This window comes from Pinus tabuliformis, chromosome 1_1 (genome assembly GCF_031772625.1).
Source record: "Pinus tabuliformis cultivar Carrire ecotype Pingquan chromosome 1_1, CPIR1, whole genome shotgun sequence".
NCBI classification, from domain to species: Eukaryota; Viridiplantae; Streptophyta; class Pinopsida; order Pinales; family Pinaceae; genus Pinus; species Pinus tabuliformis.
Window position 1 is genome coordinate 887700100 of NC_142297.1, and position 15592 is coordinate 887715691.

The 15592-nt window shown below is 35.3% G+C and overlaps 2 protein-coding genes, 1 long non-coding RNA gene and 1 pseudogene across 4 annotated transcripts; 3 read left to right on the top strand and 1 right to left on the bottom strand.

Annotated features, from left to right (window-relative positions):
* Positions 1–1078: 1078 nt before the first annotated feature.
* Positions 1079–9420, top strand: LOC149217226 (malate dehydrogenase, mitochondrial-like; annotated as a pseudogene). The gene is made up of 5 exons (XR_016250640.1): positions 1079–1392; positions 3566–3739; positions 8541–8709; positions 9071–9144; positions 9289–9420. The product of XR_016250640.1 is annotated as a malate dehydrogenase, mitochondrial-like (transcript).
* On the bottom strand, positions 4794–5261 carry LOC149217227 (U-box domain-containing protein 62-like). The gene is made up of 2 exons (XM_089391323.1): positions 5188–5261; positions 4794–5109 (listed from the first exon to the last, which is right to left on the bottom strand). Exons 1-2 carry the CDS (start codon positions 5250–5252, stop codon positions 4974–4976), a joined length of 201 nt encoding a protein of 66 aa, XP_089247449.1. The 5' UTR covers positions 5253–5261; the 3' UTR covers positions 4794–4973.
* Positions 9289–12272, top strand: LOC149217228 (malate dehydrogenase, mitochondrial-like). Its single transcript, XM_089391324.1, has 3 exons — positions 9289–9416; positions 10704–10877; positions 11715–12272. The coding sequence occupies exons 2-3, from the start codon at positions 10716–10718 to the stop codon at positions 11889–11891; spliced, it is 339 nt and encodes a 112-aa protein (XP_089247450.1). The 5' UTR covers positions 9289–9416; positions 10704–10715; the 3' UTR covers positions 11892–12272.
* Positions 12273–13345: 1073 nt separating this feature from the next.
* Positions 13346–14034, top strand: LOC149217229 (uncharacterized). Its single transcript, XR_016250641.1, has 2 exons — positions 13346–13597; positions 13770–14034. It is a non-coding gene; the product is annotated as an uncharacterized LOC149217229 (long non-coding RNA).
* Positions 14035–15592: the final 1558 nt, after the last annotated feature.

Here is a 15592-nt window from a genome sequence, read left to right on the forward strand (position 1 = left end):
TCCTAATATTATTAAATTTGGATTTAAGAGATCTGTGGTTTGTGTCTTTTGAATCAGTGATCGGAGAATCCACAGTATGAACATTTTTATACCAACGTTTCAAATCCCAAGTGGGATCCATCATCAGGGTTGAAGAATGATGATAAAAGAAGAGCAATAAGGCAGAATAAATACTAATGAGGAAGAAATTTTCAAGGAAGAACACACTGTCGGCTAGAATCTTTAATTTTATATAATTTTATTTTTATTTCATATTAATTATTATAAATAATTAATATTTAAAATAAATTAATATAATAATTCATACATTAATTAATGTAATAACTATTATATAAATTAATATAATAATAATCAATTATTATATAATAAATAAATAATTATTATTATATAATAATAATTAAATATTATAATAATAATTATTAATTAAATTAACATATTTAAATCATATTGGTAATTATAAATGATTAATATTTATAGTTAACTAATATAATAATTAACTAAATAATATATTTAAATTATATTAACTAATTAATAAATTTAAATCATATTAGTAAATATAAATAATTAATATTTATAGATAGCTAATATAATAATACAAATATTAATTAATATAATAACTAATATATAAATTAATATAATATTAATATAATAATAATCAATTATTATATAATAATTAATTAATTATTATTATATAATAATAATTAAATATTATAATAATAATTAATTAATATAATAATTATTATATAAATTAAATTAATATATTTAAATTATATTAGTAATCATAAATTTATTTAAAAAAATAAAATAAAAAATATCTCTATTTTATAATAACTTAATTAACATTTGACCAACTGAAAATTTCGATCACATGATGTTCCATTCCCGAACCTCGTCCCCCCAAAAGAGGGATTTCTATCACGAGCTGTCTGATTGTTAATAACTAAGAATTTCGCAATAAAATAGATTAAACCAAAGCCCTGCATAGTACCGTGAGGCTTTAAAATCCCTTTTAACAAAGTCATATCCACACATCTCCATTGATTCAGCCTTTAAGCTCTGGAATCTCCCCCTTCTTCTTCATCTGTCTTCAGCTTGCATTCTTTCAGTGTTACCAGCGGCAAAAATGAGTTCTGCAATGCGACGATTGGTGGGATCTGCACTGAAGAATGCATCATCTTCTTCTTTCAAAACTAATGTTATGCCGAGAAGGTTTTATTCGAGTGGTGGAAGTCCGCCACGCAAGGTTGTTGTGTTGGGAGCTGCTGGGGGTATCGGGCAGCCATTGGCCTTCTGATGAAACTCAATCCTCTGGTGTCAAAGTTGGCGCTCTATGATATTGCTGGCACTCCAGGTGTGGCTGCAGATGTCGGCCACATCAACAGCCTTGCTGAGGTGGGTTCCTCTTTTCCTACCACGTTTTTTTCGTTCTCTGTATGCTGGATCTGTTCTCTCTGCGAACGATAGAGATTTTTTGATTTTAGTTTCAAGGGATCTCCATTGGGATCGATCGTACGACGACCCACTTGGTAGGATCTACTTTTCGTTAGTGTTTTACCTGTTATTAGTTCTTTGATTTTACGTTTCTGATATTGTCCATGGTCAGATAATTTATTTATTTTGGTAAGCGCCTATTTTTTTAAAGGAACCAGTCCTTATACCAGGCTTAGACTCCACTGCTATAACCTGTCAAGGTCTTTGGGATTCTTCGAATGTGGAATTTATTCTTTTGGCCACATTTTTGCAGGAAATATGCCTTCCGGGGCTTTTGAACGTGGGTTTAAGCCCTGAAAGCGCAATGATTTAATTTCTTAAACACAACCCAATTCACGTTAATGGTCAACTCAATTCACTTTCATGGTCAGTTTGTAAATGTGTTTGTGCATATTTTGATTGATGAAAAAAAGCACCTAGATATTTATTTCGTGGAAATCCATGGCTGCATCATGTGCAGCTACTCGATTAGGGTTTTTAATTTTATGGATCTAGGTGACATTTGGCCCAACAATCCATTGAAGCAACGCCCATCGCATTTTCATTCTAAAACGATTGTATTGTACACCGTGAATATTGGATTTGACTATACCTGACATTCTTTGGGCCATTTCAAAAGAGGCAGATATTGAGGGATACATTATTATTATTTTTGATTGTTTTCTTGTTGGCAAATGTCTTTCTGTTAACATAGTGGGTTTTTCCCTCATTGTAGATGCTACAAACATAGAATCTCTATTCCACCAATTTCATGCAGGATTTGCACCTGATCTTGTCTGTTGAATCTCAATATGGTAGTTAACTCCGATGGTGAGATAATGCCGCAACATACTTCTAAGAGGGCACTGAAAGTGCTATGATTTAACTGCTTGACTACAATCTGCCTGACATTTATGGCTAGATTGAAATTTGGGTTGTGCTTATTATTATTATTATTAGCAGTAGTAGTATTTGCTATTGATAGGAGAAGGTTGAAATTGAGGTTGGGCTCACTATTATTGTTTTTGTTTGGTCAAGGCCTTTTGACTGGCGTGGGTGAAACACCTTAATTGCATCTATTCATCAAAGTCACACATGACTTGCAGGTGGGCTCATCTGTGCAAACCTCAATAGCACAGGGGTGATGATTAACGACACCTCTGCATTATCATTGAACTGGTGTTTATCACGTTAACCCGACTTCATATTTTGGAATGACATGGGCAGCCGCATTATCATGGGAATATGCCTCCTTGGTTTTGAACCTGGGTCATCCTCATGACAAGCACCCTACAACTTGCCACTAAACCACAGCCCAATGGACGAGGTAGTTCATATTTTTTTGATGAAAAGTGCATCTATATTTTTAGCAGAATCCACGGCTGGATCATATGCCTCTGCTTAATAGGACTTTTTGATCTGATGGATCTAAGTCATACTTGGCCTAATGACTACTTAGAAGTTAGAATAGTCTCATTGCATTGTCAATTTGTTATTTTGTGAGGATTGAATTGATGACCCTCTGCATATTGGATTTGCCTCTATATCCAACCTTTTTGGGGTCATTTAGATTTGCCTCTTTATCCATGAGTAGATTAAATCAAAATAGTCTTCGCAGCGTAAATTAAACTAAGGTTGAATAAACTCCCTAAAGTGGCTTGTGAGATGCTAATTATTTATCACAGCATCACTTTTATACCTGGATTGGATAAGACTATACCCTGATTGAAATGTCGTATACTTGGATTGGACAAGATTATACCCTGATTGAAACGTGGGTTGGTATAGGTCTTCAATCTCCTACGAGCATAATCATTGCTTTTGGTGCTCTATCTCCTCGGTAAAAGCCAAAAGGTGGATTTTACTATAGAATACAAATAATCCTATTCTTGTTCACTATGAGGAGGACATACCATTGCTTGGGTCATGGAACAAGGATAACAAGTTTTACTTCTTTTGGAACTTTGCGATAATAATTTCTTTTCTTATTTTTTGGTCTACATATTTATCATTTAATTTGGTACTGCCATATTGATTTTATCATGCTTGTGTCACGACCTTGTCAGTAATTCACAGCAGTGTGACCTGGGTGCAGGTTGCAGGATATATGGGAGAGGAACAACTTGGCATGGCATTGGAGAATGCAGATGTTGTGATCATTCCTGCTGGTGTGCCTCGAAAACCTGGCATGACCCGTGATGATATCTTCAACATCAATGCAGGGATTGTTAAATCTCTTTGCTCTGTAATTGCAAAATACTGCCCAGAGGTAAGTTGTCATGATTTATGATCTTCTTTGAGGTTTTTGTTTTCATGCGATTTTCTTATTGACTATTTCATAGGAATAAGCATGACGTTCATTGTAAGTTGCTTTGTCGAAGGCTTTGTATGTTTGAGATCTATAGAGATGGCAATATATACAAATACATATTTGCAAGAATCTTTAAGCAAGTTGTTGATCTAGATTTACATAATGTTCTTGTATATAATCAATTCTACTGGAGAGGTTAACGAAGCTTGAAGACTTCTTTGAGTCAAACGAATAGGTGATTGACTCATTATTGACTCTTTATTTAGACAAATTGCAGCTAACTTTTGCCCATAAGAAGGAAATACTAATTGAAATGAAGTTAAGAGTAATTAGCTGTGTAGTCCAATGCAAGTTTGCAGCCACTGTTAAAGCCCTGTTATTCTTGTTTCTCCTCTTGTAGTTAGTAACTTAGCTTTTGGACTTTTGAGAAAATTGGCATATGAATATCAATATAAAAAATATCCTTGGTCTTCTATTTAACTGTGCACAAATCCACTTGATCACGAGGTATCCTCTATAACATTATATATTACATACAATCAGTATGTACTACCATTAGTGTGGCAAGTTAATAGATAAAGAAGTATGTTTCACAATTATTTGTTTTGTTCATGTACTGGTGTGTGTGTACAGTATGTATAGTCATAGTTTTAAAAACCGCTCAGAAAAACCGGTAACCGGTCAAACCGGCCGGTTAGCTAGCTGGCCAGTCCGAACCGGCCTAAAAACCCGGTCAGCCTCTGCATTTGCCCGATTTTTGGCCCTAACCGGTGACAAAACAATCCTCAAAGCTGTCAGAGTGTCCAATCCTCGTTCTCACTAGAAAGCCAAGAACAGGCAGGACTGGCAGAAAGTAATCATGACAATGATTCCAACCACACACATCCGCCCAAATGTCCTGTTGCTCCATGACATCTTGCAAAGATGTTCCGATCAATTAACTAGTCCAGACTTCTAAATATTATAAAAAGGCTTTGCCCTGATTGGCATTTTCCCAACTTGGTCAAGAAGATTGATCGCACTGCACAGAAAACGTGACAGTGCCTAAAACTGGAACTAAGCAAGCCAGGCACATCACCTTGTATATACAATTAACAAGGCTCGATATTGCTAAAATTAGGAGAACCTTCCCACCTCATCCATGAAAAATACGTCAACCCAATCCTCAACACTACTTTGAGCTTTCACTTCCTCAGCTGTTATTTGTTATCAACTGTTGTGACTGAAGATGGTCTCCAGTGACTCCATTGTGCTGAGGCATTAATTTCTGGAGTGAGCGGTACTGAAGGCGGACACTTTCACCGGTATCAAGTACTCGAAGTAAGTACCTAGATGCAGCATTTTAATTTAGGATTTTTTGGTTACAAACCCTTGAATATTGGACGTAAAACAACATTTCAACTTACCATCCATTCAGGCAATGAGACGTTACATATGCCTCCCTCCCAACAAATTTGTCTGGTGTACGCATGTTCCCCTGCATAATTCAGCAGACAAATCCCTCAATGTTACTAAACTAGTAGGTTGCTACAAGCACTCCAAAACATGTAAGAACATGAACTAAATAAAATTTTCCAGGTGGTCTATAACCCACATCATCAGAAATTTGCACATTTCCAGGTCATTTCCTCATTTGGATTGAAGCTTGTTTTCAATCCCTAACCACAGCAGATCTTGGTAAATTTTTACGGAGGAAGCATTTCAAAGCATACAAATGGATAAAGATTGTCAAAAGAAAAACTTGGTATCAGCTGCAACCGTCTCATCATGTTGAAGACATGCTAGAGTCTAGAACAAGGACATGCCTTACTATATGAGTCATGACTCAACGATCTGTGTTTGACCATGTTCTTTACACTCACCATCTGATGAAGGAAATAATAACATGCTTAATGAAATGAATGAAATAAGGTTCAAGTACGGAATCTTCACAATGTGCCGAAGTTCTGAAAGCAAAACCCATAATTTATCCAGACACTGAAACCATCAAACTATCCAAGTCCAAAGATAAAATTTATGTCAATTCATCAACTATGCAAAGAACCTAAAAAAGAAATAAATAAAAACATTAACTGTAAAGTACTTCTAGGGTGTAAATGCAGTAAACTTAAATGTAGCTAGGAATCTACAATTCAGTACATTGTTGGCAACTCACTAGAACTGAGTGTATAGAAGGAATATTAACACTAATAAAAGATGAAAATATATATAATAGGATATACAAGAGGTGGAAATATTACAAAAAAAACAGGAAATTGTAATTTAAGGGTTAACAAAATTTGTAAACAAAGGAAATACTAACATGCTTCATGAAATAGATGTAGTTTCTACGTAGCAACATCTTCACAATGTGCTTTAATTCTGAAAGAAATCCATCCAAAAATGTTGGACATCAGTCCAATAATCTCAGACATGTAATCCTACGGGAATTTTTCCATTGTAAATTAGGAATATGAACAGATAGAAATGTGAGAAGATAGGAAAACCTCTTGGCAATTGAAACCAAAAGTCATGCATCTATTGTATTAAATATGGTTTTAAGCTTAATGAAAGGCATCCAAATCTAGTGTATCCCTAATAGTGGTATCAATTATCGAACCCTATTAGCTCCATGATTCTCTACTTGTATATGATCTACCAGATCCTGTAAAGAGCATCATTCCTCATTGTCTCTCTTTTCTTCAATGGAGTCAGCCCATGGGAAACTATGGTTCATGCATTAGGAACCTTATCCAATGTACTCCACTGTCTCACCGTAGCACTCGACCTGTTTCACCGACTTCGACATGTACCAAATCTCACTCTGTGCTGAAGAACCTTCCATTGTGAAGAAAGGGAAAAAAATCCAGATCCGTAGCCTCTGAAGTAGACTACCGTTCCCAAAGAATTTCACTTTAATTGACAAGAATCTAGACTACCTACTCTCAAAGGATTTCACTTAGCAGATGCAAACTGGGGTTCTCTATGTACCCATTCTATTTTCATTGCCATCTATCTTCACACTCTTGTGGGCTGTATCTCCTATCTGAAATTCCACTCTCCCTGCCTGTGACTCTGATCTCCTTTGCTACATTGAGGCTATTGATTACATTCACACATCCATTTTCATGCAAAAAATTGCTTGGTTGGAAATTCTTCTGCGCCCTGGGGACATTCATTTTCATGCAAAAAATTTCTTGGTTGGAAATTCTTCTGCACCCTGGGGACCACGGGCTTAATTCCATTTTTTTGTTCATATAACATTAAAACAAATAATGAAGGTGTACCTTCACTGTTGTGACACTCATTCTCTAGTAAAAATTTTGATTAACATATATGATTTATATCCCAAGCAATTTTTATGACTCAGAGATTTATTTAAACCAGTAAATAATTTGCTGAAAACGCTGAATGAAAATACACTGGTACACCAAAAATTGATAGCAGAAACACAAGTAGAAAATCAATCACACAAAAGAAATTATAAAACCTACAATTTATCTATCACTTTTTGTTAGGGTCCCACCCTAACCCCCTTATTTATGTCAGGGGATCATGTCATAGTCAAGAGTCAATAAAGCCCATATTAATAATTGTAAGTGGTTAACCCGCAATTAATGACGGGACCACAGTTAGTTGCAAATGGGCGGTAGTATTAGTTAGATGGTAAATGGGCGGTAGTATTAGATAGATGGTATTAATAAAACCCACGATAGTGGCTCGTGGTATTGCATGTATGAGTCATATATAAAGGATAGAGACTCCCTGCGAGGAGCATTGTGTCTTGTTTTGTAATCGAGCTCTGCTCTATTGGAGGTTGCCCCCTCGAAGAGGCCTGTGAACATTTCTCTCTGGATAATAAAATCATTGCTATTCTGTGCTCTGGGTATATTTTCTTTGCATATTTTGTGTTCTCGGTATCTTTTCTTCGCAAATTCTCTGTTTGGGTATCGCTTTGCAGGTTAAGAGCATAACACTTTTATTTCTCACAACAAACAAGAGTTCTGTTACAAGGAAAATGGCTCATAGAGAAATACAATTTTTTTACAGCAAATGGAACCTGGAAATTTGGCTCCCTGAAAACTCTGGATCTGCACCCATGCGGCATCCCTCTCTCCTAGTTGTCATGTGTGCAGACCCTGAGCAAGCCAAATTTATCTTAGCCATCACACGTGCACTGTGCAGCCTCTGTGTGCATGTCCTCAGCTCGTGTGACTCTCCTAGAGATAGATCTCGACCCTCTACAAATTCTAATGCTCAACAACTCGTATGGTCTCAACCTCCACTGAGTTTTCTTCCTTGAAATTTTCAGCTGCAAACTTTTCCTTCTCTTCAGCCTTTGATTCTCTCAATCCTCACTTGGGAAAATCTCTCTCAAATTTGCAAATCAGTTGTAAATGTAATTGTCAGGCCAGGAGTAACTCCTCAAAATGAGATCTGTTTATTCACTTAGATTGCTCATAGTTATATACATGAGGGAGTGACTCTTGGGATTCATCTCCTGATGGCTCTTCCTTTTCCATTACTTATTATTTACACTATTTACAACTGCTCACCCAAATCCCCATGATTAGGTGTCAACATTCCCCCCCTTAATCTGAAGGGATGTTGGTGAGTCCAAGGCTAGTATATTGTTACATATTATATAGATAGAGATATGGAGAGGGGGGAGAGTGTACTGGATAATGTTTTCCTTCTATCAGGAATGGTATATTTGGATTCAAGAAATCATCTAGAATTGGTTTTTATGGCATTGCTGAGGACTTGATATCCATGGCAGGCAATTGTAAATATCATCAGCAATCCTGTAAATTCTACTCTACCAATAGCTGCTGAGGTTTTTAAGAAGGTAGGGACCTATAATGAAAAGAAACTCTTTGGTGTTACTACTCTTGATGTTGTCCGCGCAAAGACGTTCTATGCTTCAAAAGCAGGAGTTCCTGTTGAAGGTATTTAAAATTCTGGCTTGTTATGCTTAGCTACTCTCAAATATTTAGTATTCTGTAAAATATTTTTATTTTTTATAATTTAATCATGAAATATGCATCCTGGGCAAACATGCCAGGCACTTCTCCTCATTTCAAGGATGGTATCATAGGGCTCAAGGCCATCAGAAATATAGTCAGCTCAAGATGTCACTTGAGGGAATTGAACCCGGGTGGGAAGGATAACAGTCTTTGCACACAACCATCTGGGCTAGACCCAATACATGATATGTTGCAGGATCTTACCAACATCATGCTTTTTTTAACATTAGATACAATTCTCAGTTTTATGTTTGTTGTTGATGTCATCCTATGCTGTCTGCAGAAGTTGATGTTCCTGTTGTAGGTGGACATGCGGGTGTTACAATTCTTCCACTTCTTTCACATGTATATGACTTTGTTGGATCCTCATCTTGAGTTTGTTCTTTACTCTTGGATATTAGAAGATTAATTTATCAAAGATAAAATGAGATCATAATTACCTACCCTTCAATACAGTTAAAAAGGGAACTAACACTTTTTTGTTTTGATAATTTTTTTTAGGCAACACCAAAGCCAAACTCTGTATTGTCTGAGGAGGACATTAAAGCCTTGACAAAGCGCACACAGGATGGAGGAACTGAAGTTGTTGAAGCAAAAGCAGGGAAAGGTTCAGCCACACTGTCTATGGCGTAAGTTTATGTTTTGGTCCTCTATAGTGGCTAATATGCATTCATATCTTTTGAATGTTTTTTTATTCTTATGTGACTGTCTAGAGTGCTGAATTTTTCATCTTGATGCAGTAATTGGAGTCAGATAATCTTATCATGGTGTGTGCTTCATGATTTCATGCTTGGCATGCAACATGATTTCATGCTTGATAAGTACCTAATCTGAGATTCACTGTCAGTGAGAATATGGCATGAAGGAGCTTCTTTCTCTTTATCTGAATCTTGTACTTCATACATTTGCATGTCTCAAATCTTTTGCCTTAAGCTTAGGTACTTATCCTACATGAAATCATGTAGCATGCATGTCTCAAATCTTTTCCCTTAGGCTTTCTCATTTGTGTGAAACTCAGCGGGTGCTTTTAACCTGTGAGGTTTGACCGATGGATTTTTGCCTTTCATTTACCTTAGTTTGATTGAAATGTTCAGAGTTAATCTAGATTCTGCATGCAAAGATCCTTCCCTAAGAAAAGCCATGAGTCTCTTCAAGGATGTTATTCCTTCTTAAACATAAGATATGTCAAATGGATCCCGCGAAAGTTGTGTGCTTGATGATGGGTAAATCTGGGTATGAGATTTACAAATTTGCACTTACATGTATGCCTGTGGTTGCAATTCACAGATAGGCGCATAGCATCCATTCATTACCTCATCTTGAGCATTTGAGCATGGTTCATGCAAAAAACATTGCTGGTCAGTTAAATCCATTAGTTGAAAACTTGGAAGTGAAGAGTAGTGTTGTAGTCTTCTCTATGTTGATGAATGCTTTTTGAGACTTCAAAATGTTTAGACATGCAATTCCTTTTTCATCTTGCTCCTGTGTTCTCAAATTTTTTTTTTCTACTGTTTTTTAAGGCCAAATATAAACCATGGGATATATATTTTTCCTACCGTGTTTTTTTCGTTCTCTGTATGCTGGATCTGTTCTCTCTGCGAACGATAGAGATGTTTTGATTTTAGTTTCAAGGGATCTCCATTGGGATCGATCGTACGACGACCCACTTGGTAGGATCTACTTTTCGTTAGTGTTTTACCTGTTATTAGTTCTTTGATTTTACGTTTCTGATATTGTCCATGGTCAGATAATTTATTTATTTTGGTAAGCGCCTATTTTTTTAAAGGAACCAGGCCTTATACCAAGCTTAGGCTTGGTCTACATATTTATCATTTAATTTGGTACTGCCATATTGATTTTATCATGCTTGTGTCACGACCTTGTCAGTAATTCACAGCAGTGTGACCTGGGTGCAGGTTGCAGGATATATGGGAGAGGAACAACTTGGCACGGCATTGGAGAATGTAGATGTTGTGATCATTCCTGCTGGTGTGCCTCGAAAACCTGGCATGACCCGTGATGATCTCTTCAACATCAATGCAGGGATTGTTAAATCTCTTTGCTCTGCAATTGCAAAATACTGCCCAGAGGTAAGTTGTCATGATTTATGATCTTCTTTGAAGTTTTTGTTTTCATGCAATTTTCTTATTGACTATTTCATAGGAATAAGCATGACGTTCATTGTAAGTTGCTTTGTCGAAGGCTTTGTATGTTTGAGATCTATAGAGATGGCAATATATACAAATACATATTTGCAAGAATCTTTAAGCAAGTTGTTGATCTAGATTTACATACTGTTCTTGTATATAATCAATTCTACTGGAGAGGTTAACGAAGCTTGAAGACTTCTTTGAGTCAAACGAATAGGTGATTGACTCATTATTGACTCTTTATTTAGACAAATTGCAACTAACTTTTGCCCATAAGAAGGAAATACTAATTGAAATGAACTTAAGATTAATTAGCTGTGTAGTCCAATGCAAGTTTGCAGCCACTGTTAAAGCCCTATTATTCTTGTTTCTCCTCTTGTAGTTAGTAACTTAGCTTTTGGACTTTTGAGAAAATTGGCATATGAATATCAATATAAAAAATATCCTTGGTCTTCTATTTAACTGTGCACAAATCCACTTGATCACGAGGTATCCTCTATAACATTATATATTACATACAATCAGTATGTACTACCATTAGTGTGGCAAGTTAATAGATAAAGAAGTATGTTTCACAATTATTTGTTTTGTTCATGTACTGGTGTGTGTGTATAGTATGTATAGTATATTGTTACATATTATATAGATAGAGATATGGAGAGGGGGGAGAGTGTACTGGATAATGTTTTCCTTCTATCAAGAATGGTATATTTGGATTCAAGAAATCATCTAGAATTGGTTTTTATGGCATCGCTGAGGACTTGATATCCATGGCAGGCAATTGTAAATATCATCAGCAATCCTGTAAATTCTACTGTACCAATAGCTGCTGAGGTTTTTAAGAAGGCAGGGACCTATAATGAAAAGAAACTCTTTGGTGTTACTACTCTTGATGTTGTCCACGCAAAGACGTTCTATGCTTCAAAAGCAGGAGTTCCTGTTGAAGGTATTTAAAATTCTGGCTTGTTATGCTTAGCTACTCTCAAATATTTAGTATTCTGTAAAATATTTTTATTTTTTATAATTTAATCATGAAATATGCATCCTGGGCAAACATGCCAGGCACTTCTCCTCATTTCAAGGATGGTATCATAGGGCTCAAGGCCATCAGAAATATAGTCAGCTCAAGATGTCACTTGAGGGAATTGAACCCGGGTGGGAAGGATAACAGTCTTTGCACACAACCATCTGGGCTAGACCCAATACATGATATGCTGCAGGATCTTACCAACATCATGCTTTTTTTAACATTAGATACAATTCTCAGTTTTATGTTTGTTGTTGATGTCATCCTATGCTGTCTGCAGAAGTTGATGTTCCTGTTGTAGGTGGACATGCGAGTGTTACAATTCTTCCACTTCTTTCACATGTATATGACTTTGTTGGATCCTCATCTTGAGTTTGTTCTTTACTCTTGGATATTAGAAGATTAATTTATCAAAGATAAAATGAGATCATAATTACCTACCCTTCAATACAGTTAAAAAGGGAACTAACACTTTTTTGTTTTGATAATTTTTTTTAGGCAACACCAAAGCCAAACTCTGTATTTTCTGAGGAGGACATTAAAGCCTTGACAAAGTGCACACAGGATGGAGGAACTGGAGTTGTTGAAGCAAAAGCAAGGAAAGGTTCAGCCACATTGTCTATGGCGTAAGTTTATGTTTTGGTCCTCTATAGTGGCTAATATGCATTCATATCTTTTGAATGTTTTTTTATTCTTATGTGACTGTCTAGAGTGCTGAATTTTTCATCTTGATGCAGTAGTTGGAGTCAGATAATCTTATCATGGTGTGTGCTTCATGATTTCATGCTTGGCATGCAACATGATTTCATGCTTGATAAGTACCTAATCTGAGATTCACCGTCAGTGAGAATATGGCATGAAGGAGCTTCTTTCTCTTTATCTGAATCTTGTACATCATACATTTGCATGTCTCAAATATTTTGCCTTAAGCTTAGGTACTTATCCTACATGAAATCATGTAGCATGCATGTCTCAAATCTTTTCCCTTAGGCTTTCTCATTTGTGTGAAACTCAGCGGGTGCTTTTAACCTGTGAGGTTTGACCGATGGATTTTTTCCTTTCATTTACCTTAGTTTGATTGAAATGTTCAGAGTTAATCTAGATTCTGCATGCAAAGATCCTTCCCTAAGAAAAGCCATGAGTCTCTTCAAGGATGTTATTCCTTCTTAAACATAAGATATGTCAAATGGATCCCGCAAAAGTTGTGTGCTTGATGATGGGTAAATCTGGGTATGAGATTTACAAATTTGCACTTACATGTATGCCTGTGGTTGCAATTCACAGATAGGCACATAGCATCCATTCATTACCTCATCTTGAGCATTTGAGCATGGTTCATGCAAAAAACATTGCTAGTCAGTTAAATCCATTAGTTGAAAACTTGGAAGTGAAGAGTAGTGTTGTAGTCTTCTCTATGTTGATGAATGCTTTTTGAGACTTCAAAATGTTTAGACATGCAATTCCTTTTTCATCTTGCTCCTGTGTTGTCAAATTTTTTTTTTCTACTGTTTTTTAAAGCCAAATATAAACCATGGGATATATATTTTTACCCTGAAGACCTCCAAATCATTTGGAAAAGGAGGTGCTGCAGCAAAAGAGATGGGTTGAATTTGTTGTTTGGATGGACTCTATGGTATGTAATCTTAGTTGGATTTCCAATATACTTTTAAACCATATTTTCATTTTATTTTTTAGTACTATTAGATATTATATCTTACCTCATTTTATGGTTAACATTGTATAACAAAAACATGCTTTGTGTTATGTAATTAATACTAACATGTAATATTGATTTTTTTTGTCAGAATGCTATAGGTAATGATTGCCAAGACGATGATCCAAATTATGTTCAACATATATCAGGAGATGATGAGGATGAGGATGAGGATGATGGTGGTGAAGGAGGAGATGATAATGATAGTTGCGGTGTTGGTGATGATGTGGATCAGAGTAATGAGGATTGTCAAGATGATCATGAGGATGATCTTGGTGGTGGTAGCTAGGCATGCACATGCATTGTTTTTTATGAAGAAATTATTGTGTAGAATGACATTGTTATGTTTAGAGGGGTGTTGTGAATTTACCCTATATCAATGAGACATTTTGATTTTGTAATCATACGCTGAGTTTGATTTATGTATGTTGTTAATTTATCGTAGAATAATGATATTCATGAAATATTTTGATTTGTTAATCATATTTGAATTTTAGTTGTTTTGATTAAAAATAACACTGATTTTATTAGTATTATGTTGCTATTTTATACATGTTTTGAAAATTGTTAATGACACATTGTTATTTTTTTGGATGGATGTTGTCAATTTCTCTTAAATTTCTTTACAAATGATTTTGAATTGTGATATCTGCTTTAATGATATTTAGAAACTATCATATATTTCACTATGAATCTATAAAGGGGGTCATAAATGTAAAGAAATATATACTCTATATAAGAAGTCAAATGCGGATGTAACCATGGGTGCAAAATTGAAAGTAAATTTGGATGTTAAACTAGGAATTAATACAAAATGCAAACAATTGACATACAAAGTGTTTTAAATTAGAAGTGAAAAATTGTGCAATAGTTGACACAAAGAAGGGAACAAAACATGGCATACAAAAGGATATCAAATTGGGCAAAAACAAGGACACATAAATGGGCACCAAATTAGATGCAAAAAAAGACAACAACTAGATGTAAAATAAGATGCAAAGTTGAGCGTTAAAAAGAAACAAAAAACGTTACAAATTAATATGCCAAATGATGATGCAAATAATGGTGTAAATTTGGGATGCAAACTTGGGTGCAAAAAAGGAAAAAAAAAGATGTAAGAAAAGACATAAAACAAGATGCAAAATGGGGCTGAAAAAAGGTGAAACCAAGGATGCCATATTGGATGTAAAAAATGATTCCTAATCACATGAAAATTTAGGCTCGAACTCAGACACAAAATTATATGAAAATGTGGACACAAAATGAGGCAAAAAAAGATGCAAATTTGGATGGTGAAAACGATGTAAAACTAGACACCAAAAAAATGCAAAATTGGATGAAAAAGTCGGTGTAAATAATGGTGCAACATTGGACACAAGTAGACACAAAAAAATGGTGCAAAAAGGGGCATAAAATAGCTTAAAATTGGATGCAAAACTTGGTGCAAAAACAAATACAAAAGTAGACGTAAAAAATGGCTCTAAATTGAATGTACCATTAGACACAAAATAAGATGCAAAGGTGGACACAACACATGACTCAACATAAGATGCAAATATAAATGCAAATTTCGATGCTCAAAATGATGTAACATTAGATGCAAGAGATGGTGTTAAAAATGATGCAAAATTGGATGAAACAAATGACGCAAAATATGGTGCAAAATGAGATGGGAAAAATGGAGACAAATCAAATGTAAATGTGGATGTAAAAAATGGTCCAAAAAAAGATGCAAAAATGGGCACAAAAATGGATGCAAAATTTGGTGCTAAATCAATTCAACACATGGTGCAAAGATAGGCAACAAAGCTGGTGCAAAAATAGAAGCAAAAACTAGTGTAAGACTAGATACAAAACCTGGCGTAAGACTAGATGCAAAAACTGACACAAAATGGATGCATAAAAAGACGTTAA

Excerpts from the sequence above, each read along its gene's own strand:
- LOC149217227 (XM_089391323.1), bottom strand. The coding sequence starts at position 5,252 with ATGCGTACACCAGACAAATTTGTTGGGAGGGAGGCATATGTAACGTCT. Across the intron at positions 5,110-5,187 it reads TCTCATTGCCTGAATGGATG|GTACTTACTTCGAGTACTTG; the intron begins GTAAGTTGAAAT and ends TGCTGCATCTAG.
- LOC149217228 (XM_089391324.1), top strand. The coding sequence starts at position 10,716 with ATGGGAGAGGAACAACTTGGCACGGCATTGGAGAATGTAGATGTTGTG. Across the intron at positions 10,878-11,714 it reads TTGCAAAATACTGCCCAGAG|GCAATTGTAAATATCATCAG; the intron begins GTAAGTTGTCAT and ends TATCCATGGCAG.